This window comes from Colletotrichum lupini, chromosome 8 (genome assembly GCF_023278565.1).
Source record: "Colletotrichum lupini chromosome 8, complete sequence".
Lineage (NCBI taxonomy): Eukaryota > Fungi > Ascomycota > Sordariomycetes > Glomerellales > Glomerellaceae > Colletotrichum > Colletotrichum lupini.
The window spans coordinates 2,672,561-2,699,619 of record NC_064681.1 but is presented as its reverse complement, the minus strand read 5'-3'; the positions used below and the strand labels follow the sequence as shown (position 1 = coordinate 2,699,619).

Sequence of the window (27,059 nt, the reverse complement as noted above, 5' to 3'; positions counted from 1 at the left end):
TATAAAATATTAATAGTAATAATTATAGAGGAGGAATTCGTATTATAGAACTAAGTATAGGTCGATAGAGCGTATAATTACTTTAATAAATTTAAAAAAAAGGTAAACGACCTAGATTTCCTCTTTATAATTACTAATAAAAATCTATCGTTATAAAAGGATATATTAGGGTAAAATATAGTATTAAAAGTATAATAATTAATAATTCTACTTATTTCGATTTATAACTCGTTATTATTATTAATACGAAATTCGGTACTGATTAGTTAATAAAAAAAGAGGTAGACGACTTAAAGTTATTAATAATACGTAGTAACACAAGGATCGTATATAAATATTAAAAATCTAGTAGTAAATACGAGGTTATTTATAAACTTTAAAAAGATCTTTTTAAAAGAGAAATTATATTTTAAAGAGAAGTATAAGGTTTTATAAAAAACCTTAATAATATTTTATAATTATTATAAAAAAGTTAGAATTAGGGAATATTAGTACTATTTAATAATTAATATTATACTCGTAAGTAAAGCCTTTAATTATTATTACGAAGCGGTACGTAATCTCGATTAAAACGACTTTTTTAATATAATTAACGTAATCCAAAGCCGCTTCGAGACCTATAATAAGAACCTAGAGCTCTTATTTAAGTTATGAGCAATTTCTTTCGTATTTATAGCTAAGATAATAAAAAGTAAATTGCGAATAAAGATCTTTAAAAAGCTTATTAATCGAATTAATAAACTAAGAAAAACTTAGCTAAATAAGGGGATAAATAAATAAAAAGTTAGATATTTTTATACCGTAATTTAGCGTATATTAAAATTAAAAATAACCTTATACTAATTACTTAAAAACTACGAGACGCTTTACTTAAGGCTAAGATCTAGTTTTAATATTAAAATAAGAATACCGCACTAAACTTATTTCTAAATATACAACGGCTCTTATTAATAATATTAAGTCGATCGAACGTATAATAAGAAAAGAAAAGAGGCTAAATATAGTAATCGCTAGTAAGGAGGCCTAAATTCGTTAAATAAGTAAAGATTTAATTTATAAATAGGGTAATAAAAAAAGTAATATTATATTTATAAAAAGAATAGATATTAATTAAGTAATTATTTTAAAAAAGAGCGTATTAAATCGTACGAATAATATAAAAAGTTAAGGGTAGTAAATAGTAAAACTAGCCCTTATTAATTTAACTAATTCTTTATTATATATAAAAGTAGATCTAGGGGTACGGAACTTAGTAACGGTAGTTAAAATAGTAATTTAAAGTATATACCCCCTATAAGAGATTTAGAAAATAAAAAAGATTTTACCCCCTATATTAATAAATTAGATTATAACGAAATTAATAATATTAACTACTCTTTTTTTACCCCGTTCGCCTTTAAAAAATATACGAAGCTAAATAAATAGAGGGTAGTAAAAGCTCTTAATAAGTAGCCTTTTATTTATAAATAATAAGGAAAGGTCCCTTAAATAACGAATATAGAGGTAGCTAAAAGGGCGAATTTAATAGGGCCGAAGCTTATTTTTTTAATAATTAAAGAGAAGACGCTATTTTTTTTAATATTTAAAAAAAAAGAATATAGTACTAAGTAAATCTAGGGGTAGCTAAAGGGGTCCTTTTTATATTACTTAAATCCCTTGAATACTAAGCTCGTATAAGTATTCTATACGAGCGAAAAGTACGGCCTAAATAATTTTTATAAGATTATCCTAAATACTAAGGTATCGTAATAGTTAATTAGAAAAAAAAGGTAATTCTAAATATTATAGAAGATCGTATTAATAACGCTTAATATATTAACAGTAGGTATTATAAAGATTAGTTTCGGCCTAAGTAAAGAAATCGTCGCCCTAAGTATAGTAGAAGTAAAGACGTATTTCGGAACGATAACTTTTTATATTTTACCCGTTAATACCCTATTTCTCTTATATTTAAAAAATATAGATTAACTAGGTATTATATTTAATAATACGAGGAATAAAATCTTTAGTAATAAGTACTTCGAAATAGTTAAATAATAATAGGGGTATGCGTTTATAAAGCTTATTAATAATATAAAATCAATTAATTACCTAACGGAAAGTAAGCTTAGAAGATTATATTAGAGATTTGGGTACCCGTCGGTTACGAGGCTATATAACCTCTTAAAGTAATTAAGTAATAATAATATCAAAATAGGGGCGCTAGAGTAATTAACGAAAGTATATTATTAATACTAAATAAATACGTAAAGCCTACGTAAATTTAAGTTTAAATTACGTAATAAGCTTAACTTTAACTAGGAAATCGTTATTAATATTTTTTATTTAAATAGTCGGCTAGTACTATATATAATCGACGTAGTTATATTTTTTTAAGTAGGGTAATTCCTCCGAGATTTATAAATAAAAATAGTATAAGTAGCCTTACGAAAAAACTAAATCGATATATACTAAGGACTACTAGACGGTATTAAAACCGACGCTAATACTAGTTTTAAGTTAGTAGAATTTAGGGATAATGCGACGGCCTACGGTATATAGTTAAAAATTATACCCGTTAAAGCGTATTATAGTATTAAAAAAGTAAAAAGAGTATATTAGTAGTTAAAAAGGGCGTTTAGAATTATTAAAAAGGAAAATCCGGATTCTACTAACGACGAATACCTTTAGATAGTACTTAAATACTATAATAATACTATAGGGCCTAACGGACTTATATTAATACTATTAGTATTTAGAGTATATTTAAGAACGACTTTAGCCTCGCTACCGTCGCTAAGTATAAGTTAACGAGCCTAAGTAGTTAAAAAAATAATATAAGTATTACGCGAGGTAAGTATAAAAAGGTAAGTTAACGAGGTAATTATTACGTATAATAGGCCCGATATAGGGGATAATTTAAATATACTACTAAATTTAAATATATAAATATAATACGAAATTACTTAATAATAGGCTAGGCTATATAAGTTAATTTCCGTTAATAAGTACTTTTATATAGTTATAAAAGATCGTAACTAGTTACTCAAAGTATTAATTATAGTAATTAAACTATACTATATAGATCTTAACGAGGTAATTTTTAATTTATAAGAAGAAGAAGAGCTAAGGGAAACTATATAACCCGTAGTAGAGGTATAAGAAATTATTTTTAACAAAATCGTTATAATAATATTAATAAATAATAAGGAAAAAGAAATTGCTAAAAAGGTACTAATACTATTAATAAAACGTCGTAAAAAACTACGACGGTAAGCCCTAACGTAATAATTTATTACTAGCGACGAGGTAATTAATACTTTTTATATAATAAAAAAAAAGCTAATTTCGAGCTAGCGGTTAAACTACGTAAAAAAGGCATAATTATAACTATTAAAAAGCTATATAAGGGATTAGATCTTATCGAAGTAAATACTCTTTATAATCGAGGGGTTTATCGATTTATCTTATACGACTTAAAAGAATATATAAACCTCTATATATTTAAATTACGAATAGTTCGTAAGATTAAAGAGAAAGGAATACCCTAGTTATATAAGAAGTCTAAATACGTAATTAAAGGGTATAGTAATATTAAAAAGGTAACGCTACTTATATAATTACTTACTATATAGCGCTATAGCTAACGATTAATGATAATACTAATAGTATTGCTATAGAAAAAAGGATACGAGATTTAGAGCCGTAATATTACCTAGGCTTATACTTAATTAGCTATAGGGCTTATAAAAAAATCCTAGTCTATTTACTAAAAGAAATAGCTAGTAAGTACTTAGAAAGTACGATTATTAAAATACTTAAGTTACTATATAGGCTCGCAAAATCGGGTACTTATTAATAAGCTATATACTACGATTTTTATATTAATTAATTATTAATAATTACCTCTACGTACGACCCGTACTTACTAATTACGGAGTATAAAGGTAATTAATTTAGGATTATTAAAATATAAACCGACGATATATTAAGCTTATTTAATATTAATTTTATATAAAGAAAAGATAAGGAGCTTTAAAAAGCGGGCTTTATAATAAAACTAAAAGAGGTCCTTATAATAAATACCCCCTTAGTATTTAACGGCGGGATTTTTATAATTAAAAAGGAAACTATCGTTTTTTAATAAAAAGGGTAGAGTAAGAAGATTAACTTCGTTAATCTGAACGTAACTAATATTAAAAAGTAATATAAAACTAAGCTTATACAAGGGGTATATATTATAAGTATTTATTAGCTTAAAACGACTTTTAATTATATTAAAGTAGTATAAACTATAGATCTAACTAAATAAAATATTAAGGTATTTAATAAGCGGCTTAAGTAATAATAAATAAATCTTAATTAAAGTCTCTTTTATTACCTAATCGACCTTATGATTAATAAGCTCTATATCTTTATTAATAAGTTATTTATAAATAATAACGACCTTATTTCGTAATTAAAGTATATTATTATCCTAGCTAACGAGAGTATAAATAAGAGCGAATTTACTATATATAATAATATAATTTATTACTTATTAACTAAAAATAAGTAAGTAATAAGAAGTATACTAGCGTTAGAGGTTTATAATATAGTTAACGGCGTTAACCTCTCTTACGTAATTTTAATAATACTAAAAAAGATTACTAATCGAATTAGCTTTTTATTTATTCTAACGGTTATTTATACTAATTCCTACTCGCTATATAAATACCTTATTAAATTAGGAATAATAATAAAAAAAGAGGCTTATAATTAATATTATAGCCCTTAGGTAATTATATAAAAAGCATAAAATACTCGAGATTTATTAAATTAATAATAAAAATAACCTCGTAAACGCTTTTATAAAAATAATATTCAATAACGGATTAGAGTAATTTATAAATAATGAAAAAGTTATTATATAAATAAAGGGATAGGTTATATAAAAAGAGTAAAGAAAAGGGGGAAAAGGAGACGACTTAGTAAACGGGCCCGAGGTTAAATTATACCTCTAATTATAATAATTAAATTAATAAAAAAAAGAGAAAGTTAGTATTAAATTAGAAGTTTAATTTAACTACGGTATATAGCTAACTACGTAGGGGCTAATTAGGGGCCTTATTTACGATTATTATAGCTAGCCTAACCTATAGTTAGAACCTCCTTTTTATACTTACTATATAGATATTTATATAGTTTAATTAATCTCTTCGTTAACTACGGTTCGAACTAACTACCCTGTAATAGGGATACTAATAGTAACCTTATCGCCGACGACTATGCCGATACCACGTGGAAGACCGGCCAAAGAGACACAGAGCGCGCCCTACACCACCTCTTTGACGAGTGCGTCGAGGCTGGTCCTGAGGCCTGCGTACTGGCCAACTTCACCGGCGCCGACACTACCGGGGACAGCCTGATGAAGGCACTCGAAACCCTTCTCGAGGAGCAGATCAATGACAGAAATGACACCGCCAACGAGAAAGACGACATCGTGTCTCTCTTCAAGATTTCCCTGTTGGCAGAGCTCTACAAGCCGCTGCAATACCCTCTGGCCGTCGAAAGAGTCCACGCCGCCTTGACGGGCAACTGGACCCGCGCCATCGCCTCGGCAGCGAACGCACTACCGTCCGAATGGAACGAAGGCGGCACCTTTGGCGTCTGGGGCATCTCCTGCGCGGACTCTTCCTTCCGCGTCGAGAACGTGGATGATTTGTACTCTATCTACCGAACCCACTGGGAGGGTAGCTCTTTCGGCGAAGCCAGCGCCAGGCTGCGCATGCAATGCTCACGCTGGAGGTTCGATGCCGCGGAGAAGATCGACCTCAACGCTTTGAGAAACGTCAGGACCAGCTTTCCGGCTCTCATCATCAACGGCCACTGGGATCCGGTCACCCCCGAGAACACGGCATGGGAGATTTCTGCGCGGTTCCGGAACAGCCGGGCTGTTATTCATCACGGTGTTGGTGTAAGTACTTTCGTGTCATTTTCCCCGCAAGTATCAATGCTAACATGTCTTTCAGCACGGATATACCAATCACCCCTCTAGCTGCGTGGACAACATCGTCCGTGAATATTTCCAGAATGGCAAGATGCCCGAGATCGGGACTACGTGCGAGCCGGATATGACTGCATTTGAATATGTCGCTTCCCAAGCAAAGAAGGCAGAGGAGAGTGAATAGTCGAGGGGTGGTCTAGCATTTCGAGGCTTTGTAATTACTTTATGCATCTGGAGTGGCTGTACGTGCATCAGTGCAAGTACAGAAGCTTTTTTCCCATTTCGCCATTAGGGACTCGGTTTTCTCCCTTGTTTGTCTGTTTACTTCTTCTGAGATCACTTCTTCTGAGACCACTTTCTTTTCTCCATCAGAGAGCATCATCGTTTTTATTCATTCCATCAGAAAACTTTTCTTCCCGCGCTACTTGCTCCGGTTAGCTACGGGATCGTATAGTCTTATTTGAGAGTTTCCAAGTATCCCGCGTAATCCCACTTCTTGCCATCCCTCCAAAAGCCTTCCACCACCGGCTCATGTGGCGTATTACCGTCTACCGACACCTCATTCAGCCAACTCCAGTACGTCGTCGCCTTCCATCCATTAGTCTTCCAGTCATTAATATCCCTCTCCGGCTGCTTGTTGAAGACCGGCAACACATCCAGCAGACTTGCGTCGTGCGCGATGCAGACCATGACATTGTCCTTGATATCCAGCTCTCGCATCTTTGCAACCGACTCGGTGGCCAGGTCAATATCTGTATAGACGGGGTGTTTACCTCCGCGAGGAAGCTCGTACCAGGGCGTGGTAGACGCCGATTCTTCGTCCGACGCGTTAGGATGGTGGGGAGTAAAGTGAGAGCATGGGCACACGGCTTTGGACGCCCAATCTCTGCGCAATGCAATGGCCGAAGCGGGAATCCCATTTGGGAGCGGGGTCTCTTCCGACGGCCGGAAGACGCCCGCAAAATGGCAGATGTCACCGCCTAGAAAGACGAATGTGGCTCCCTCGGGGGACGAAGACGGCGTCGTCCGGGCGAGACCGCATATGTGCTCTGGCTGATGGCCCGGAGCCTCAAGAAGGTAAAAAGAACCGTCGCCGAAGAAGTCTTGGGCTTTGAACTTACCCACCATCAGACCTTTGTCGAAGTTGGCTTCCTCGAGCGGTCGGCCTTCAAACTCTGCTGCCGATTGTGGATCATCTCTGCCCCCGGGTCTTCCTTTGGACGAGAAGTATCCAGGCCCAGTAACCAGCGTTGTTGATTTGGGAAAGACGGACACATCTCCGCGGTGGTCAAAATGGGCGTGAGACCAGATGCAGTAATCTATATGGTCGTGTGTGAGAGGATGTTCTTGGGAAGCAATTGAGAGACAAAGGCTCTTACCAAGCGACTTTGGATCTACTCCTCCATCCTCCAACACCTCATCGATGCCCTTTGGTACACTCATGCCAAAGATCACGCTATCTGGCCCCAGCACTCCTTGTTGGGCGCCCTTGGGTAGGTTCCAGTAGTCTTTTCGGACGCCGAGATCGAACATTGCCTTTTTGCCGAGTTTCTCATGTTCGAGGAGGAAAGCTAACGAGCAAAAGTTGATGACTTCATGCCCTTTCACGACTGGCTGAACGAAGGACTCGGCGACGCCAACCATGGCAGTTGTCGTATCGACAAGCTTCACGCGCACAACATTGTCTGATTTTGGAATGTTGGCCATTTCGTCGATTTTGTTGATGAATCTTAGTATAGTGGATTTACAAACTACGGGACGACTTAAGGGAGATAAAGAGGGGAGAGATGCCGGAGAAAGTTTCCTGAGCCGCATGGTGCCCCGACGTCATCGGTGATTATCAAATGAACATGTCTTCTCCACTTCCCCGGGTTTTTGCATCCAATGTGGAAAGCTTATTGCTCTATCACCACGCGACGTTGGAGGTGCAGGAAATACTTACCCGAAGGTGCCGCAAACCAGCCAGCCAGTGTAAAGTCGTGCCACCTGCAGGCCACAGCTGCGACTCCGTATCGTATCAACGATATGAAAAAAGAGTCTCTTGATGTAATTTGTACAAATGTCTAGCGGGGAGTCGAGAGTCCCTAAAATGCAACCTTCCAAACGCCTGCGCGCGTGCCAAATGCTCTAATTTAGTAATATATCGTACCCGTCTCCCATGATGCGAACCTCTTCGCTGCCGAGACCGTACTTTCGTCGCACCAGTTCAAAAATGATCAATCCAGCGCTTGTGCTGGGAACTTGGCGGATGGTGTTCCACCAGAAACCGCGCCATAGCCATTTTCTCACGCCCAACCCTTCCTTTGCCGCCTCTGCGCAGCATTCTGACCAGGTCTCTTTGTAAGCCCGGTAGTAGGCCCTCGCCATCCTCCATCCGTCTTTACGGTGTGCCGGGTCGGCTCCCTTGGTTTCCCTCAATTTCGCTGCCTTGGCGTCGAGTTCCTCGAGGCGATCCCAGTGCTCCACTTGCACGTGAGTCAAGGGATGAAGAACAACTTGTTGGGCAAAGGATGCGCTGAGTCCTCCGAGAAGTAAGAAGATGGGTTCTATAGCGTAGTGCGGACGAATGATGAGAGGCTGCTTGTTGTCATCTTCCGGTTTACCATTCTTCGCAGGTCGCTTTTGGGCCATAAAGTCAACAATATGCTCTTCGAGTCCGCCGTAGTACCACGAGACGAAACGGTAGTATCCTTGCGCCTTGACGTATTCGAAAACGCTGAAGAATACGGCTGCGCCGAAACTGTCCTTCATGAGGGAAAGACCCCATCCCGCGAAGATGCCACGCACACCAATCTCCCTCAGCTTCTCGGCACTGAAGGCCCACATGCTTCTGGGTTTCCCACCCTCCGTTGGCATGAGGTCGCGGTGATCATACCGTGCCTGGATGGCATCTAACGGTGCCGCGATGAAACTCTGGAGACTTCCGGCGAGAAATCCTGCGGTGAAGGTCTGCGTCGGGTGCGGTGGTGGGTAGACAGTCTTTGTCGCTCTGCCGCTCTCCTCATGCAGGCTGCCAAGGATCGTGAGGTAGCTGGTATACAGCACGGCTCCAACGCCTACGTTTGCGATGAGCGGCGGCAAGACTTGATTCGGGAGCACGCTCCAGCCGTGCTGCTTCACCGCCGACGTGAGCACGCCCGGCGTAGTGCCCCGCAGATAGAACCATGCCTGGTTCAACGTCGCCTTCAGCTTAGTCGAGGGCTCCTTGGCGGCGGCCTGGGCGAGCAGCTCGATCTGGGCCTGGTGCACACTGCGCGCATAGGCGAGGTAGTCGACGCGGGTGCGGAAGAAGGCCTTGACAGGAGCGCGGAAGTAAAATGCGATGGCCTGGGCGCTCAAGGCGCGCACGCCGGCGGCCGATGCTGCGGTTGCGGCGTTGCTGCGCGGGTTCTTGTCCGGAAGCTGGGCATCGGGCGGTAGGACGGGGAGGACGCCTGTAAACGGGTCGTATGTCGTTGTGCCGTCATCGAGACGTCGTGTCATTGTATACTGCTTTTCATCGTCCCCTACAGGTGAATTATCCTGGATGAGATTCAAGTCGGCAAAACTTGGCATCGGTTGAGATCGGTTCGCAGATTCTCGGTGTGATGACTAAGCGCGTGACCCTGGTAAAGTGGGTACCTCTATGCCGGACGTCTCCCGCCTGTGACTGTCAGCACGGGGTAATACCTAAGGCAACCACATGATATCTCCAGCTTGAGATCCCATGACAACCTTCACAGTCCAAGATTTAACTTTTAGGCCTTCCAGGAGAGTTCTTATATCAGCATGAAAAATAATTCTGTTTTACCTCTCGAATTCGAAGTCCCAAAATGAAGAGGGGGGGGGGCGGGTTTCATGTTTTCGATAATACTTATTTCTCGATACGGCAGATATAAGGAGTGGTGCAACTTTTATACCAAACTGGGATCCGAGGTCACAAATTCTCTCTCTGTCTATATACGCATGTTATCATGTTGTTGATGGTGTACATATGAGACATGACGGACAATACTCGATCTTGGATGATGGGAAAAGGCGTGTAGCTATCGAAAAGGTTTTATCGAATTGTTATAGAGCTCAGAAGAGCCCTATCTTAAGCTGGACTCTAATAGTAATAGCAATCGCACATATTGTCGGACGAGCGCCTGAAACTGTAAGTAGACAATCCAAAAATGATTCCGGAGAAGATAAACGCGCACCATATCTAGCATAGCCATGATGATCGTTCTCGTCAATGCACCATATTGCGTTAGTCAGGCGTTCTTTGAACTTGTCTATTTGATCCTGGAAACCAACCTGGCCACATCGCTGACCGCAAGCCCAGCTGTCGTCGCCGTTGTAGTTGCCGTTCTCTGAAAAGTCGTTAGTTTCCATCGACCGTTATTTAAAGTCTCACACCAGGGCCACACATACTCCCCACTCTCTAGGGGGTTGTTGGCAAACTACTCTGGCGATTTCAGCTGTAGCTAGACTGCTGAAAAGAAGGACAGCGATAGCGGAGGCTTTCATCTTGGATAAAATTCTTTGTGGAGTGTTATAAGAAATCACGATGAGAACTATTATTGAAATTCGGAGGGTGATCTACTGAAAGTGGTCAAGAACACCGAGGGTGTTAATAGCTTGATAGCCTGACATCGAGGGTTGCCATTGCCTAGGCATGCCGTTAATTCACACGCTGCAGCGCCAATAATCTCATTCACGCAACTTGAAGTCGATTCCACTCTCGAATCCTGAACTGTCCCAAATTGCCTCTTTACCATGTTTTACCCCGCACCCGATAATCAGTCCTCATACTGAAAACTTTGAGTGATCTTGCAAGTATGCGAGTCAGCAGTCTCAACCCTGGTTGGTGTATTGTATATAGAAATAGGTGGGAATGGAGAGATTGAGGGGCTCTTTGATCTGTGAATGGCTTTGGACATGATTCGAGGCTTTGATCAGTCGGAGGTTCTGTTGCACCGATGGGAATGTGTATTGGTCGAGAGTAATCTAGACGCGGATCCAAATTCGTCTTGGAACGTTGGTTCACTAAACACTCTTCGTGATCATGTTAGGAGTGGTTAAGCAGCACACAGGAGGTACTTAAACTCGAGTGCGTCCCCTCAGTCTCTGCCAATTTTCGAGTGGCAGAAACCTCTCGTCAAAAAGGTTCAAAGAGTACCTGAAGTCTTCTTATGAGACAAAAATCATAGACCCAACAGCCTGCTAGAATAAATGCCGAATAGAAGTGGTAATGAAGTAGAAAAGATCGATGTTGTGCATTTCCATTCCCGGGTGGTTGATGTCAGATGCTCCCCGTAAGGTAGGGAGTCTGACTAATCCTACAGTGGTCTGTTGCTGGATTTTACGCTAAGCCCAGCCTCTGTTGGCTGCCTGCCCTACTTACCTCCCAGAGGCCCAGCAACTACAGCTCAACATCCCAAACGACCACGTAAGATGTGGAAAGCTACCCGGCACCGCCTTCATCGTGATCGGCTTTCCGCACTTCGGTGATCTAGTCACGATACATCTCGGGCACCATGGAACTTCCTTCCGAAATACTTGACCAGGTCCGTTGAATCTCTCTCAACTGTGTGCGGTCGGCTAATCCTGCGCCTTCGATAGGTCCTTGATGGGTTGATGGTCTACCAGCCATTGGCAAAAGTCCGAGGCGTCTACTCTCTAGGCGACTGGAAGTTTTTCACGTCACACTCAGCGCGGCTTCCTGTTAATACGCGACACGGTTCCGGCTCCTTGCAGAAGTTAAACCAGGGCGAACTGCCCCCCATCGGAGGCGGCTTCTGGAACTTGCGCTTGGTCTCGCGCCAATGGAACTCCTCCGTAATCAGAATGCTGCAGAAGCACGAATGGTGGAGCGTACCCTTTGATGATCGGAATCGTCTCGAGAAACTCATCCGAATCTGCGACGGGCCTGATGGCGGTCCATGTAGTTGGATCAGAAGTCTCAGCCTCCACGATCTCGATGGACTACGAACTTTCTCGCGGTTGTACTCGTACGACTTTGAGATGTAAGATTTACTCGTCCACCGCCATGTCCTGAGCACTCTCCGTCTTTGCAAAACGCCAGCAAGCTTACTCGAGTCTACTGCCTATATAAGAACGAACGACTGACTCAAGGCTGACGCAGGTTCGAAGGTCAGGATGTCGATGACGACTACATCATCTTGAACTCCTATGTCGACAAACTTAGAACGACAGATTGGTGGACCTCGGACCCGACACGCTCTAGGCACGAGCTCCATTACGGGAAGAACAATGAACACGCGCTTCTTCGACGCTTTTTTAACACTGTCAAGCACATAGAGCGCTTCAGTGTTGACTTCCCTGCGGCACACAGCAAACACGATCTCATGGCAAATTGTTACGACATGCAAGGTGTAGATGAAGTTTTAGCAACAGTGAAACACGGTCTGACCAGTCCGGGATTCCAACACTTAGTGGACCTCAGCTTTGCGGTGCCTTCGACGTGGCATATTGGACAATTGGCTGGCGGCCTCTCTCAAGATGCTCGGGATCGCCTTAGGAAGCTACGCTTGGTTATCGTCGACGAGACTGGACCGAGCGGAAGCGCACAATACACCAAGATAGAGGAGGAAAATAACGACGGCGATAGAACGACTATCCTGGGATCGGTTGCGCCGAGTAATGTGCAGGCAACCTATCCCAACAGAGAACATCAGGACGCACTCTGGGTCTTGGTGGCATCTTGCCCCAAACTTGAGGCACTCGGCATCGAGGCGACGCATTATCTCAACTTGGACGTTCAGCAGTGGGACAATCCCCGATTCAAATCCAAATATCTGCGCGACCTCTCGCTCCGCCGGATATGGACAAACATACCGTCGCTTCTACAACTATTGTCGGCGGTTCCGTTATCGTCACAGGATTCGGCGATCCGCCGGGTCAACTTTGACGACGTCAAGATCCACTGGGATGGGGGCAATTGGGAAGACGTATTTGCGCACCTGAGGACGAACTGCCCTGATCTTGAGCTCTTTCGCGCGGAACAGCTCAGCTACTTTTCCAACCATCCGCGTTACGAGCACAACAACAGGCAGTGGGAGAACTATAATTCTATTTGGACGGACGACTACGATGAGGACGCTAACGATAGGCTGTTCTTGCAAATGCTCGATATGAAGCTTATCAAGAAGGCTGGGTCGCGGGAGGATTATCCTGTTTCGGTGTATGATTACGATTCTGAGATGGAGGAAGAAAAGCCATAGGTACCCCATTGAAAGACTCAGTTGAAAAGCCGCGAAGGCTCGCAGCATACTGAACACCAGTTCACAGCGCGCAAGCTCCTCTCAGACTGCATTCGATCTTTGGTCTTATTCAGAGTCTTGTGCGAGTCCGAAATATTGTGGTTCCAACCAGACAAACAGTCAATTACCTAAACGAGGTCAAACATCGCATGCATTCAGCCGTTTAATCAGGGGTACGAAATCCTAGGAAGCTAGGTTCTTAACAGTTCGGCATCGGCTCCATTGATCGAATCATCGGCTTCGGCTTCAAAGTTCATTCCCGCCCGGGCCCAAGGAAACGAGACAAGCAGAATCAGACACGATAGATGCAATGCAGAAATCGGTGTTTCGATCGGCGGAGAGTCGCATATTCAATATCTTTGTCGCACATTGGTCCGGTCCCTGGCAGCATGCAGAGTGCTGCCCAGAAAACTCCCGAGTGATTCTCAATCTTGCCGGTGATACACTCCGATCGGTGCGACATCGACTTCGGCGGCTCTCTGAACGCGATTGAGGAAGATTGGTAGACCAGAATTGATGCAGAGATTCAGCGAGATGTGAGGTTATACAGAAAGGCGAGACGGTGGCACACGTACGACAGCATCGCGGCAGGTTCCCATGTACCACATCGGGTCGGCTCCGATACCCGGCACCGGAACGGGACCCCCGCTGGCCGGGATGGAAGGAACCCCCCACTCTAGGATCAGATCCTTCGGCCCACTACAAAAACGCCGCTCTATGTAGACAAGTCTGCAGCGGGAAAAGCAAGACACCCAGCTGGGGAAGTGGGCAATATCTCCTCCCTCCCCCCATCGCATTCGCTGAGCGGTGTTCGCGCCTGCTAATCAGGTAAGCTAAGCGGGCACATATCGGCTTGAGTCCGCGCTGTACGCTTCTGCCGCCTTTGCATACCCGCTATTGCGTGATTGGACAATGAACAATTTTTGAGGCCATTGGTATGGGCAACGGCGACGGAAGTTGGAGGGGCAGGATAAGGATCTTTCTAGTTCGACGCCCTTATTGTACACGACAAGGTATCCCGTCTTAGTGAGAGTTGAGCGTGATGCAGATGGAGGGGGGTTGGAAGCGAGGGGTTTGAGGTAGGCCGTAAGACTTGTAGGAGGGCCAACGCCGTCGCTGACAGTTGAAAAGAGTCAGCAGGTCCGGCAAACTTGGGCTTGCCAGCGTGCAAAGGCCGGGGCCGTGACCGGCGGTAAGCGGTAGGCGGGAGCAATACCGCAGCGCCATGTACTCCTTGGGTCCTTTTTCTGCATGGCTGCTTACTACCAACGTTAATATTGTGAGGTCCCTCGGGGAACAAGGAAACGGCGGATCCCAAGAGTAGAAAAAAAAAGGTACAAAAGTAGGTACACCGATTTATTGAGTCAACGGCTTTCCGGGGCAAGGGTGAGCAGAAAAAGGCGTGCTTTCCTCGCGCTCGCGTCCCATCTCAATGCGGAATTTCTCTTTCCTGCCTTACCTGAGATTCGTCTCTTTTCCTCTTTCTCGGTGATCAGTCTAATTTTCTCCTTTCACCTCATCCCATCTCTCTTGACTCATGACATTCGCTTGCGGTCTGTCACTTATGTCATCGAATTGTGTTTCCTGAGCCTCAATCCTTTGAGACTGAATAGCAATTGTTAGCATCGGAGGACAACAACGTTGTTAGGCTTGACTTTGTTTTCTCTTGCGCGCGGTCCATCTGCAATACTCTATCTCAAATCTGCAGAATCTAGATCTCTCGAGTAAGCTTTTCAACCCCCGGCCCCATACCTACCAAGACCGCACAAGACTGATTCATGAAGGCAGATCTCCCGCCCGGTCCCATCGTGAAATTTTCTGAATGCCACCCTTGTCTGCTCTTCCGTAAAACCAATTCTTCGCAATGGCACCCCGGAAAGCCAACCCGGCCTCGTCGTCGGCGGCGTCAAACGTCAACCACTCCACCGAGCGCACGCCTCTCCTCCAAGTCGACGAGCCCACGACCCCTCTCCCCATCACCCCGCAAGACGAAAACGCCATCCCGCCAAACGAATTCGACCTCTTGCTCTCCAGGTCCATTCCCTCCACGGGACCCTTCCTGGAGCCCGAGTCGACCGTGAACCCCCTCCTCCGCGGTCCCCGGCGCTACAGCACGGCCTCCAAGCACCGCCGGCCCTCGCTCGCAAGCCGCTCCGACCGCGCCTCCGAGGCCGGAGGCATCGCCGCCGTAGACGATGACAGCGACAACGACGACGCCGTCTCCATCAGCAGCAGCGTCGCCTCGACACCCTTCCTAAACGGCATCTCCCGCTCCCGCTTCTGGTTCATCTTCTCCGAGATCCTCCTCACCTACTTCATCGCCTGCTTCGACGGCACCATCATGGCCTCGTCCCACCCCGTCATCACGTCCTACTTCAAGGCCTCCAACAGCGCTTCGTGGCTTTCGACGGCGTTCTTGTTGACGTCTTCGGCGTTTCAGCCCATCCTGGGCCGGTTGTCGGACAGCGTGGGCCGGAAGCCGCCGTACGTCGCCACCATGGTCATCTTCTGCCTCGCGACGGTGTGGTGCGCGCTCGCGCAGAGCATGACGAGCTTCATCCTTGCCCGGGCGGCATGCGGACTTGGTGCCGGCGGGATGATGACTCTGGGTAGTATCATTGTTAGCGATTTGGTTCCGATTGAGTGAGTGGTTCCCTTCAGTCTGCAAAAGTCGTTCTTGTGCACTTTTGTAAGAATGCACACGAACGTCCACTTCGACATTACCTCACCATGAGAAGACAGTCACCGTGAAACGGGTTTGAAAGCTGACAATGACACAGGAACCGCGGCGCATACCAATCCTACATCAACATGATCTACGGCGTGGGATCCGCCCTCGGCGCGGCCCTGGGCGGCGCCATGGCCGACCACCTCGGCTGGCGCTGGGAATTCGGCATCCAGGTTCCGCCCCTCATCATCTGCTGCATTATCGCCATGATCGCCGTCCCCAGCGATCTGGGTATGGCTGGCACCAAGCGGGAGACCTTCGTCGAGGCCCTCAAGGCTTTTGATTTCAAGGGCTCCATCCTCCTGACCACGGCCATTACCTTCTTCGTTCTTGGTCTTGTAAGTTTTATCTCCCGTCTTTCCGGCCTCGTAGAATTGCATGAAGGGGATCTGTTAGGCAGTGGCGTAGCCAGGCTCTTTGAACACATGAACTAACGTCTTTTTCCCGCAACGTTGCAGAACCTCGGAGGAAATGTTCTCCCATGTAAGTGGCTTTTAGATCAGTCCCCATAGATATGATATCGGCCCTCGTGACAGTGAGCTAACGAAGATCCAAGGGTCCCATCCTCTCGTCATCGCATCTCTCGCCATCTTTGGCGTCTGCTTCCCCGTCTTCCTCTACGTCCAATCCTACGTCAGCCGACCCATCATGCCCCTTTACCTAGTCCGGCGCTCGCCTCGAATGAACCTTATCTTTTCCAACTTCTTCGCGGCTCTCCTCAGCAATGCCATCCTCTTCAACATGTAAGTCCCCAGTGTAGTCCCCGTATTCATCTAGACACCCCCGAAGACAGGTTACTCCTCCAAGAAAACTTCAAAACCTGACGCACAACAGCCCCCTCTTCTTCCAAGCCGTCCTCCTCACAACAGCAACCTCGTCAGGCCTCAACCTCGTCCTCCCCTCCATCGTCTCCTCCATGGTAGGCACAGCAACAGGCTTCCTGATAACCTACACCCGCCGCCTCAAATGGCCAGCCCTCACCGGCGCAGTAGGCCTCCTCGTCGGCACCATCGCCCTCTCCGCCATGCGCCGCGGCTGGCCCTCCTGGGTCTACCTCCTCTGCCTCGTCCCCTCCTCCATCGGCCAGGGCTTCCAGTTCCCCGGTACCTTCATGGCCGTTTTGGCGGCAAGCGAACAGCGCGAGCAGGCCGTCGTCACGAGCACCCTCATCCTCTGGCGCTCGCTCGGCATGGTGTTGGGCGTGGCGAGCAGTAGTCTCGTCGTGCAGAATGCGCTGGTGGGGTATCTGGACGAGTACGTCCAGGGGCCGGAGAAGGACGAGGTGATTCGCAAGGTGAGGGAGAGCGTCGAGTCGATTGTGAAGTTGCCGACTGCGTACCGCGAGCAGGTCGTTATGAGCTACGAGGCGGCATTGCGGACGACGTTTCTGTGTTGTGTCGTGATTGCTTTTGTTTCGGTGGCTCTGCTTGTCCCGATCAAGTTGCCCAGACTGGGTGCGAGAAAGACAAGCCGGTAAAGGAACCGGGGCTAATATCTATCATCCACTGGTAATGATGAATTGAGGGGGGGGGGGGGAGTTGTCGCTGCGTCATCTAATATAGCATTTGCGTTGCATAGATACTTTTAGCATTCTAACGGAAGCATTTCGCGGTTCCGCATCATCTTACAAGCTTCAATTTTGCCTTGCCTTAATCCAAGCCTAAGCCTTGTCTTGCCTTGCCTTGCCGTTCTCATCGCCCGTTATAAATACACGCACACACCCCCTTTAATAGTGACCATTCATCCCATTAACCCGCAACGCATCAAGCTCATCCTTGGTCTTACGGTACAACTCCTGCGCCTCGCGCTCCCTCCTGCTGACGAACCCGACCTCTTCCCTCAGGGCGCTCAGACGCCGCTGGATCGCCACCTCCTCGGAGATGGCCAGCGTCTTGAACCCGCTGAGGGCGTTGTTGGCCTTATCCAGGGCCTCGGCGGCCTCGCCAATCTTGTCCTTGAGCATCTTTTGGCGCTTCTGGTAGCCGCCCAGGTGCAGGCCCAGCTTCTTCTCGAGCTTGATGCCCTCCTCGGCCGTACTGGCGATGGAATCTTGGATAGACTGAGATGATGGGATTAGTACTGGGAAGCAAATGGAAGCATCAAAGACGGCGCGGTCTGTGGTGTAACTTACGTCAAAGGCATTCTTCATGGCTACCTCCTCCTCTTCTTCGTCGTCACCGTAGCATCCCAGACCGAGGAGCAGAGAACTCTTGCTCCTGGCCTCGAAGGACACTTGAAGTTCGGCGGGGGACGGAGTCGGCTTCGTCTCCAACATAATCTGGAGCCGTGCCTCTGCAAGGTCGTCGTCGCTGAGGGTGTCTAGCCGAGGAGCAGCGCCGCTAATCTCGGAGCCGGGCAGAGGATACTTGACGGCATCGTTGGCGACCAAAGCAGCAGCCTCTCGCGCAATGAGCGCTTCGGCACTGTCCTGGAAAGACTCCGCATTTGAAAGCAGAGCCGAGACGTCCACCTTGGCCGGCCGCGGCAGCTGTCTCTGCATAACCTGTGTCCGTCTCCGCGCCTCCAGTGCTTCTTGTGCGGCCTTGATTTCGCGTTCCCTACGATCTCTCTCTCCAGCGTCTTCCATTAGCTGATCCTCGTCCAGAGCAACCTCCTTCTGGTCTTCAGGAAGTTCAAGCTCCCACTCGGTATCTTTGGGCTTGGGTAAAGATGCAAGGCCTTGTCTCAACTGGCTGCGTAGGGCCATCTCTCGCATCTTGACATCTCTCGGCGTCGCTGAGACGAGGGCTTGGCTACCGTCGGCGTTCAAAGCAAAGCTGTCGCGGGGCGTCCTCATCGGAGTCTGTCCAACGCGTGCCGGTGTTTGGCCTACGCTATCTGTATGCATTGGTGTCGCCAGGGGGTTCGGTGTCGCAACCACTTGCTTGCGGGGGGCGACGCCATCGAATCCAGTCGACTCGGTTCCTTCGTGTAGCGGAGTATTCTCGCCACCGAGTAGTGAAGACTGAGTGTTTGTTAAGGCTCTGATATTCCGGATCTCGTTTGCGATGTGGTCTTCCTGTGCGGGAGCTCGAGGGGTTCGGATCGGGGCGTTGTTGTTCAGGGTCGAGTATTCGCTAATCAGGCCACGGGTTGCATCGTTCTCGCTCTGGCGCGCCATCATGCTTGCCCTCTCGCCCATCATACCCATTTTGACAATCTCCTCCAACTCGCCCTCGCTGACTTGAGGAGCAGGCAGATTCAGCGCCCTTCTCTTGCTGCTCTGCTCAGCCTCTCTGATCTTCTGCATCTGACCCGCCTTCACGGCAGCCTGGAATGATGCTGAGGGCGCCTCCTTTTCCTTCTTCCTCCTCTTGTTGTCTCCATCATCGTCGCCATCGCCCTTACGCTTGCTCGCGAGCTGTTGTTTCCTCGGGTCGAAAGCCTCTCGCTGGTGCTCGTTTCGGACCTGTTCTTCAGCGGTATCGTAGAACCCTGGGGCAGCCTTCTTCTCAAAAGGAATGTCGGCATTGTAGTCCATCTGGCCCTTCTTGCGCGTGACGACCTTGATGTTGATGCCGGCCGTTTTGAGCTCGCGTCGCTTCTGCAGCGCCGCCAAACGGCGCGACTCCTCCTGCTGACGTTCTCTTGCCTTTCTCTTGGCCTTTTTGCCCTGTGTGTTGGCTAGACGCGCTCGGGCTTCGCTCAGCATCTCCTTTTCATCCTCGTCAAGATCGATCGTGTCGGGTCGGGCGGGCTTGCTCTCTGGGTCTGGGTCGACTTCGCCAGGGCGCAATCGTCTAACATCGTCGGCGCTGGGTGCCGATGCCTCGCCGCCATCGATACCCGTGAGTCCAAATTGGCTAGCTTCTCTTGCTTCGGCTTCGTCGAGGAGCTTCTGGTATCGCTCGAGACACTGGTTGGCGGTTCGGCCGACGGCAGGAGCGATGGTGCGCCATTGTGTCGGCATAAGCTTGGCGAGGTGCAGAAGCTTCTCGTCCTCCTCTTTGCTCCATTCCGTCTTTTTGATGCTCGGGTCCAGCCATTCGTTCCATCTTGCCTTGCACTGCTTCGGGGTCTTGCGCGCGAGCAGTGACGAGACACGCGCCCACTGGTTCAGACCATATTTTGACACTGAGGCCTTGAGGATTTCATCCTCGATGTTGGTCCAAACTCCTCCCTTGACGACACCCATGATGACGACGAGTGCTGAAGATATTCGGATTGCGGCGCAGGTTGTGGTTGTCGAAAGTCCCCTTCGCGAGGGCGTTGCGCGAAAGAAATTGTGATGCGAGGCCAATCGTGAAGGATGGGTACACAAGGCTGAGAGCGGCTTGGCATGTCTTAGTCAGCTTCTGTGAGTGGTAGTGATTGGCTCCACATCGAGAGCCTAATGCAGCTCACCGAGACACACCTCAGCGTTTCGGTATCCTCGGTGAAGATTGAAATTTCCAAGAGAACTTAATTCCTAGTGTAGTTACTGACTGTCCGGATTGAAAGTCCGACAGGGCCACCGGTGCAAGCTTCTCTCTGGCTAGAACGTCTCAAGCCAAACGAAATAAACTCTTACCAGACATGCTTTGACCCAAAGTATACGAAAGCCGATTGTAGCAATCGCATTTCTGGACAGTCAGAAACACACCATTCTTGCATCTTTCCGATTCTAGATAACGGCGGCATTTTTACGAAGCCCGCGGTTTCGAGCTGGAAGTTTAACATCGTATATGCTGCTGCCCTACTCAAGCAATGTACTGCAAGCATAGATCGAAGTCAATTACGACGACACAAGGTGAGGGTGCATGGATCTTGGCATTGATTGGCGGCCCAGCTCCGCTACTAGATTGATAAGAGCAGCCGCATTCATGAACTCTCAGCTTGTCACCCCCTCACTTTCCTTATTCTGCTGCCGAGGCATAGTAGCATCCACGCGTCCTGTTGGGTTGAAAGAGAGGGGTTTCCTCTGTCCTCCGATGCAGCACAATAATCAATTACAAGAGGACATATGTCTGGTGGATGAGTTGTTCGTGACGAGCTCTGAGCACTTGCTTTGCAATATGGCGTGGCTTCTGGGGTTCACGCAGTTGAGCGGAGCCAACACAAGATGCCGACTCATGCTGTTCAACAAGCCGTTTCCTGGTATCAGGCACCGCGGAACACGGCAGCAGGCGATCCAAACAGCACCGAGCACATGGCGAGAAAGGCAATGACAGCACGTTGTCGCTTGCGCAAAACACCGTCTGACAATTTAAGAGTGGCCGTCTCTCAGAGTCCAAACAAGACAGCGCACCCTCGCGGGAGCCCAGGGGATATGCCGTCGGATGGCGGCAAACACATCCCCCCAAGACGCAGATGGGATAATCTATCTACGACCAAGTGGTCCGAGTCGCTCTCGGGTTGTCTTGAGAGGGGCCACCGAATCGGAAACCGGAATACGATGACGACAACGATAAGACGAAACCTGCCGACCTTTCCAGCCCAGTGAAAGAGAGGGGGAACTTGGACAGAATTCATAGAGAGCAGGGCAAACTTCCAGTGAATGTGAGGAAAAAGCGTGGCGTCTTCCAGGAGAGTGGTTCCGCGGGACCGGTCCGCCAGTCGGTGCTGAAACATGCCGACCACCGAACCTTGTCGAGTCGTGTTGGACGAAGTATTGCCGTGCTGCCATTCTGGGCATCAAAGTTTGTGCTGGCGTTCAGGTAAAGGGGAGGAGACGGGAATTGTGGATGCAACATGTCTTTGTGCAACTACCTAGGTACGTGGCACCGCGCGCGCGCGCGCGCACGAGAGGGTTCATTCACTGTCGTTAGATTAACCGGACTTCGGACATCTGAAGCCTGCTGAACTGCGACAGCGATGGTACTACCTAGGTGGTTAGGTACGACGAGTTGACAGGCTGAAAGTTAACAACGTCTTTTTGGCGAGCCGGTGGGCGTTGGGACTCTGTCACTCTGTTTTCGGATAGTTCGTCAGACGGGCTGCGGAGTTGACTCTGGTGATGTAACTTGGAGCAAAGTGCCCGCGCGGGAGTGGCTCAAGCTTAGAAATCATCTTCTCAAGCTTGCGGAGTTGTCTACACTAAGTGAACTAGGTAAGGTATGGGGAGTACGTACACAGAGCACCGAGAGACAAGAGTTTGGCCCCCTCCAACAGAGCAACGGCGGCCCTGACAGATCTGGGTTGTGGCTGAACTTCCCAGGTTCTGGAGGTACTGTGGCACCCCCCTTATCGACCTTGAAGCTGCGAAACTGCGTCATGGATAGGCCTGGCAGACGCCAACTCATGCGCCTGCTGTCCCACGAGATTGGTTCACTCACACGGGGTCACTCTTAAGTCCGGCAGGCACGCACCTATCCCACCATCTCACGGGATGGTTGCTCCTCAACCCGCGGCAGGGAGCGTCCTGTCGTCTTGTCTTGTCGTCACCTTTTTCTTCCCTTTCCTCTCGGTCTTTGTAACTTGTACCGTATCCTGTCTGTTACTGAGAATTCTGCTCGAAAAGAGAGGCTGAGAGACCTCAGTCCGTCTTCCCCGATTCCCCGACCATGAATTAAGTACCTCCCTGTCTACTTCGGTTACGAGGATTTACAAGCAAATCACTACCATCTTCAGTTCCCCTCGCTGGGCTAATCCCACCCACACAATACAGCCAATACAACTCACAAACTCTCAGACATGACCGCAATATGATGGACTTTTTGCTGGTCTCCAGTCTCCTTCAGAATCCCCGAGTTCCCCGTGGCCCGTCAATACAACGCCTCCCAAGCCTCAAGGGCCCCAACCGAAACGTGTTTAGGCCGTTACGGACGCCGGACGAAGCGTTGCGCTGCTCTGTCTCTCTCTGTCTCTCTCTGATCTTGTCAACGTCCCCACGCCGCTCCAATAGGAATCACTGGCGCCTCGAGAGATGCTATGACCTTCCGCTTTCTGAAGTGAACATTACGATCCATGTCCGGGGGGGCGCTGTTCCCATTCCACGAGTCCACGACACATCCCATCCCACTCCCATCCTAGCACCTAGGTTGGCCCATCCCACTTTGTTCCACACCCAAAGTCGAAGCCGCCCCCCCTGTTCAATTCTGGTTATGTGTGGTCGTGCAGTTGTCTCTCGCTCGCCCGGGCCCTTGGCTCGATTTCATCAGCGTCCATCGCTGTCCCACACCCGCCTTATCTCTCGATGTGGGCAGCGCACCCCGGTCCTCTGCTACGTAGCTCGGGTTTCTATTTCTTTTCCCATTCCCACTTCTCGTTGCGCCGAGCATAGCGCTTCTCTTCCCTTGCTCATGTATTCATACCCCTCTGCCTTTCCAGCTTTAGTCCCTCTTCCGACTTGACAGTTACACTCTCGGAGAGGCGTCTAATTGCTGTGTACGTCCAACACGATCCTACAGGAATGGAATCGTGGCAGTGTCGCTCTGTACATCTCGCTGCGCTCACCCCCAACGATACAATCCAAGTCAGGATATAGGGCCAACACTCGACGATACAGCCCTCCCAAAGACACAGATACTCGATACGAAACTTCGCAGCCTTCTGTCTGTCAGTTATCAAGCTCAAAAAGTCTTTGGAACCTACTTGCGACAGTTGTGCTGTGTTCTGCACCAAGCACGCTACACTACACGACACTCGAACTCGATACAGCGCACGAGCAGCAATAACAACATCAAAATAGTCAAAAATGTCGGCACCAAAAGACGACATCATTGTCACCCGGGTGGACCAGGACGTCCACGGAAAACCCATAAACGAGGCAACAGAGACCACATCGCTGTTGAGCGCAGGCGCTCGCGACGGCGAAAGCTCCTGCGAAGATACATGGCCGGGTTATGCGGATTTCGAACACTTGCCGTGGTGGAGGACTCCCTCTGTAGGATTCTCTCTTTTTGGTCTCCGGCTCGGGCCGCCCTGTGGTCCCGAACAATCGTGCTGACTTTCTGTGCGCCAGGTCTTCTGGCTTCTGATCCCGTATGCTCTCTTCACGCTGGCCTTTGGAGGCTCTCTGGTGCCCAAGCTGAACCTGTATGTCACAAATGATCTCGTGATGTCTTGGCGGCCGATCGCAGTCGCTAATCTCGTGTGCAACATAGAATCGTCGATCTGGTATGCCAAAGGCATTTTGCCGATGAGACGGCGCTGGACCCGGCCTTCGTTTTCACACCCGTGATACTCGGCGCGGATAACCCGCAATGCCTCATCCCCGAGGTTAAGAAGCGTGTGTCCATGTTCACTCTGGCCATCAACCTGTTGACCGGCATCCTGTCCGCAATCACCGCTCCGAAGTTGGGCCAGCTCTCGGACCGTTATGGCCGTCGGAAACTCCTGGCTCTGGCGTCCTGCGGCGGCGTCGTGGCCGAGCTCATCGTCATCATGTGTGCCAACTTCCCCTGGACGTTCCACTACAACTGGCTGCTTCTCGGTGCCGTAGCCGACGGCCTCACTGGATCCTTCACGGCTGGTAGCGTTCTCATCAACTCGTACACCAGCGACTGTACCGCGCCGTCTCAGCGTGGTGTGCGCATCGGATATCTTCACGCCTGCCTCTTCAGCGGCCTTGCCTTTGGCCCCCTTCTGACTGGTTACTTTGCCGCCTGGACCGGCAACTTACTCTCCGTTTTCTACGTCACCATGGGATGCCACATCTACTTCATCATCTTTGTCGGATTCATCGTTCCCGAGTCCCTCAGCGTGAAGCGTCAGCTCCGCGCCCGCCAAAAGCACAAGCAAGAAAAGGAGGCCAAGGCTGGTGCCGGAACCTGGTCCGCGATCAAGGCGGCCAACCCTCTGGCTCCCCTCAAGACGCTGTGGCCCACGGGACCCGGCACCTCCTCGAGGCTGCGTCTCAACATCGCCGCGCTCTCGTTCACCGACATGATCCTCCTGGGCTCCGCTATGAGCGCCGGCACCGTCATCCTTCTCTACTCCGAGTCCCCTGAGACATGGGGCTGGGGCACCCTAGAGAGCTCCCGCTACATCTCTGCCGTTTCCATGGTCCGCGTCGTCGCGCTGCTCGTCGTCCTGCCTCTCGTCAACTACGTCTTCCGCGTGCGGCCCGCAGCCTACCGTAGGAGGGTCTCGGGTGTTTCCATCGTCGAGGCGAACAACGGCGCCGACAGCGTCGACTGCTGGATTCTCCGCTTCGCCCTACTCTCAGACGTCACAGGCTCCCTTGGATACCTGTTTGCGAGAAACGAGGCCGTGTTCGTGCTCTCTGGCATGGTCACTGCTTTTGGCGGTCTCGGCAGTGCGACCATCCAAGCCGCCATCACCAAGCATGTGCCCGCGGATCAGGTCGGCCAGCTTCTGGGCGCCATTGGCGTCCTGCATGCTCTCTCAAGGGTGTTGGGCCCGATTGCCTTCAACACGCTTTACTACTCGACCGTCGGCGTCTTTGATCAGGCCATCTTCGTCCTCCTTGCATCCTTGTTTGGCCTGGCCTTATTGGCCAGCTTTATAGTGCGGCCCGGTGGTAAGTTATTCAATGCCGCTCGTGTTGTACAAGGAGCTCCCTTTGCTGACCGAAAACGCAGTGTTCCTTGAGGAGACTTACGAGCCTATCCCTTCATCGGTGCCCCAGCCGAGCTCAAATGCCAGCTCGGAGGCGCTGGAAGTATTGACAGAGGATGAGCTGATACCCAATAACTAAATTCTAGGGTTTTGGTATAGGATTTGACGAGTTGTACGTTCTATGTAGTGTTTGTGTAATTTCACAAGAAAAGCGAGAGGAGGATTGCGATACCTAGAACATAGACGTCGGCGCCATTGAGCGCTAGAGAGTTGTGGTTCCTTTGATTTAGAGCATCGGCGATTTTGCCGCACCGGATACAAGAGTATCCCTCGATACCATCAATACACCTTTCCTTGATTGTTCATATGTCTTCTCGTCGAGAGAGTGGCTCAAGAGTCGTGCCTACTCCGCAGAGATTGGCCTGGTCACTTCCATTGACTCTGAACGATTCTGAATGAAGGCTTCTGTCCTCCCTTGGCCTCGGCACCTTGGCCATTAACCTGAGCTTTGTTTGTAAAAATGGGCAGTACGACCGTCATCCGATCCTTGCTTCGTCCAGAATCAGTCAAAAAGGCCATCAACACCTACCTCTCGATTAGATTTATGCGCTCTCTGTTCCCTCCTGTTCTTCACCGTAACGGCAACTCAAACAGAACGAACGTCTTCGCTCGCTAGAGAACCCGTTCGAAGTCTGCACAATGGTAAGTGTCTAGACGGGGGCCCCAGATCATTGAAGCAGTAAGGCTAAGATCCTCCCATCAGATCTTTCCTCTCATTTGCCTACTTCTCCTCCAAGCCGCCCCTCTCACCCTCGGTGCTCCGCGACGGGCCCTTTCACCTCCCCGGCGGCGAGAAACCATTCTGGATGTGGACTTCAACGGGGACGGGGAAGACATGGTCAGAGAAATTCTCAATCGGCCCTATAACACGAGACACAACGATGGCAGCGATAGTAACAAGCCTTTTTACGGCGTCCGCTTCTCCGAGAGCGATGAGGGCAGAGCGCGCGTGGCGCGGGGTGATCCGATCAACATGGAGGCATTACGGACGGTTATCGATGAACATGATCTAGAGTGGACGTTAATCGAGGAGGTTGAGGTTGACGACGACCTTTCCGAGGACGGGGAGGATGAAGTTGTCAGGAGAGTCCACGAGCAAGGCACCTTGGATAAAGATGCGTACTCTGATCCCGAGAGGAGAGATGTCGAGGACGGTCTGTGGAACCGGGTCCTCAGAGACAGAGGGAACAGTGAAGATCCCTTTGAGAAGCCAAAGTTCCGCGAGGGACAGGGGGGTTTCGTCCAGTGCGCGGGATGCTCCGATACCAGAGGTGGCTCCGATGGTTGGAAGAGATCTACGCCCTCTGTTGAGCGAGCAAACACCACCACCACCAACGGAACTCATCGCCAGCGCCCAGCAGACCTCCTCAACACGCTCAATCGCAGCAACGCAAGTCCGCTAGCATGGGATCTGCCCACCACCAACACCTCCTCCTCCTCCTCCCTCCAAAAGCGCGGAGAAACAGACTGGACCTGCAACCGCATCGGCCAAAGAAACACCAAAGAAGCTCTGCTGATCATGTACGACGTCTTCAACAACGTGTTCGGCACCGAGCCCCTACGGGGCCTAACGAACCAGTGTTATGTCGCAGAGTGCCAGGACTGGTATTTCAGTTAC

At 48.6% G+C, this 27,059-nt stretch overlaps 8 protein-coding genes across 8 annotated transcripts; 5 read left to right on the top strand and 3 right to left on the bottom strand.

The window, feature by feature from the left end:
- Positions 1-1,809: 1,809 nt before the first annotated feature.
- On the top strand, positions 1,810-1,968 carry CLUP02_15307 (uncharacterized protein; the record flags this gene model as incomplete). The annotated part of the gene is made up of 1 exon (XM_049294231.1): positions 1,810-1,968. A coding segment is annotated over one exon (159 nt), but the record flags the coding sequence as incomplete, so codon positions are not given.
- A 2,904-nt stretch (positions 1,969-4,872) lies between these two features.
- Positions 4,873-6,149, top strand: CLUP02_15306 (uncharacterized protein; the record flags this gene model as incomplete). The annotated part of the gene is made up of 3 exons (XM_049294230.1): positions 4,873-4,880; positions 5,215-5,935; positions 5,991-6,149. 3 exons carry the CDS (start codon positions 4,873-4,875, stop codon positions 6,147-6,149), a joined length of 888 nt encoding a protein of 295 aa, XP_049151376.1.
- Positions 6,150-6,421: 272 nt separating this feature from the next.
- CLUP02_15305 (uncharacterized protein) lies at positions 6,422-9,520 on the bottom strand (the record flags this gene model as incomplete). The annotated part of the gene is made up of 4 exons (XM_049294229.1): positions 6,422-7,284; positions 7,345-7,650; positions 7,908-7,951; positions 8,115-9,520. The coding sequence occupies 4 exons, from the start codon at positions 9,518-9,520 to the stop codon at positions 6,422-6,424; spliced, it is 2,619 nt and encodes an 872-aa protein (XP_049151375.1).
- Positions 9,521-11,466: 1,946 nt separating this feature from the next.
- Positions 11,467-13,173, top strand: CLUP02_15304 (uncharacterized protein; the record flags this gene model as incomplete). The annotated part of the gene is made up of 4 exons (XM_049294228.1): positions 11,467-11,496; positions 11,552-11,955; positions 12,075-12,307; positions 12,386-13,173. 4 exons carry the CDS (start codon positions 11,467-11,469, stop codon positions 13,171-13,173), a joined length of 1,455 nt encoding a protein of 484 aa, XP_049151374.1.
- A 1,903-nt stretch (positions 13,174-15,076) lies between these two features.
- Positions 15,077-17,417, top strand: CLUP02_15303 (major facilitator superfamily transporter; the record flags this gene model as incomplete). The annotated part of the gene is made up of 5 exons (XM_049294227.1): positions 15,077-15,855; positions 15,993-16,278; positions 16,399-16,423; positions 16,497-16,683; positions 16,730-17,417. 5 exons carry the CDS (start codon positions 15,077-15,079, stop codon positions 17,415-17,417), a joined length of 1,965 nt encoding a protein of 654 aa, XP_049151373.1.
- Positions 17,418-17,666: 249 nt separating this feature from the next.
- On the bottom strand, positions 17,667-20,075 carry CLUP02_15302 (myb-like DNA-binding domain-containing protein; the record flags this gene model as incomplete). Its single annotated transcript, XM_049294226.1, has 1 exon — positions 17,667-20,075. The coding sequence occupies one exon, from the start codon at positions 20,073-20,075 to the stop codon at positions 17,667-17,669; it is 2,409 nt and encodes an 802-aa protein (XP_049151372.1).
- Positions 20,076-21,019: 944 nt separating this feature from the next.
- Positions 21,020-21,612, bottom strand: CLUP02_15301 (uncharacterized protein; the record flags this gene model as incomplete). The annotated part of the gene is made up of 2 exons (XM_049294225.1): positions 21,020-21,117; positions 21,408-21,612. 2 exons carry the CDS (start codon positions 21,610-21,612, stop codon positions 21,020-21,022), a joined length of 303 nt encoding a protein of 100 aa, XP_049151371.1.
- A 1,943-nt stretch (positions 21,613-23,555) lies between these two features.
- On the top strand, positions 23,556-26,844 carry CLUP02_15300 (major facilitator superfamily transporter; the record flags this gene model as incomplete). Its single annotated transcript, XM_049294224.1, has 7 exons — positions 23,556-23,744; positions 23,823-23,896; positions 23,965-25,343; positions 25,405-25,484; positions 26,036-26,083; positions 26,145-26,686; positions 26,754-26,844. 7 exons carry the CDS (start codon positions 23,556-23,558, stop codon positions 26,842-26,844), a joined length of 2,403 nt encoding a protein of 800 aa, XP_049151370.1.
- Between the last annotated feature and the right edge of the window lie 215 nt (positions 26,845-27,059).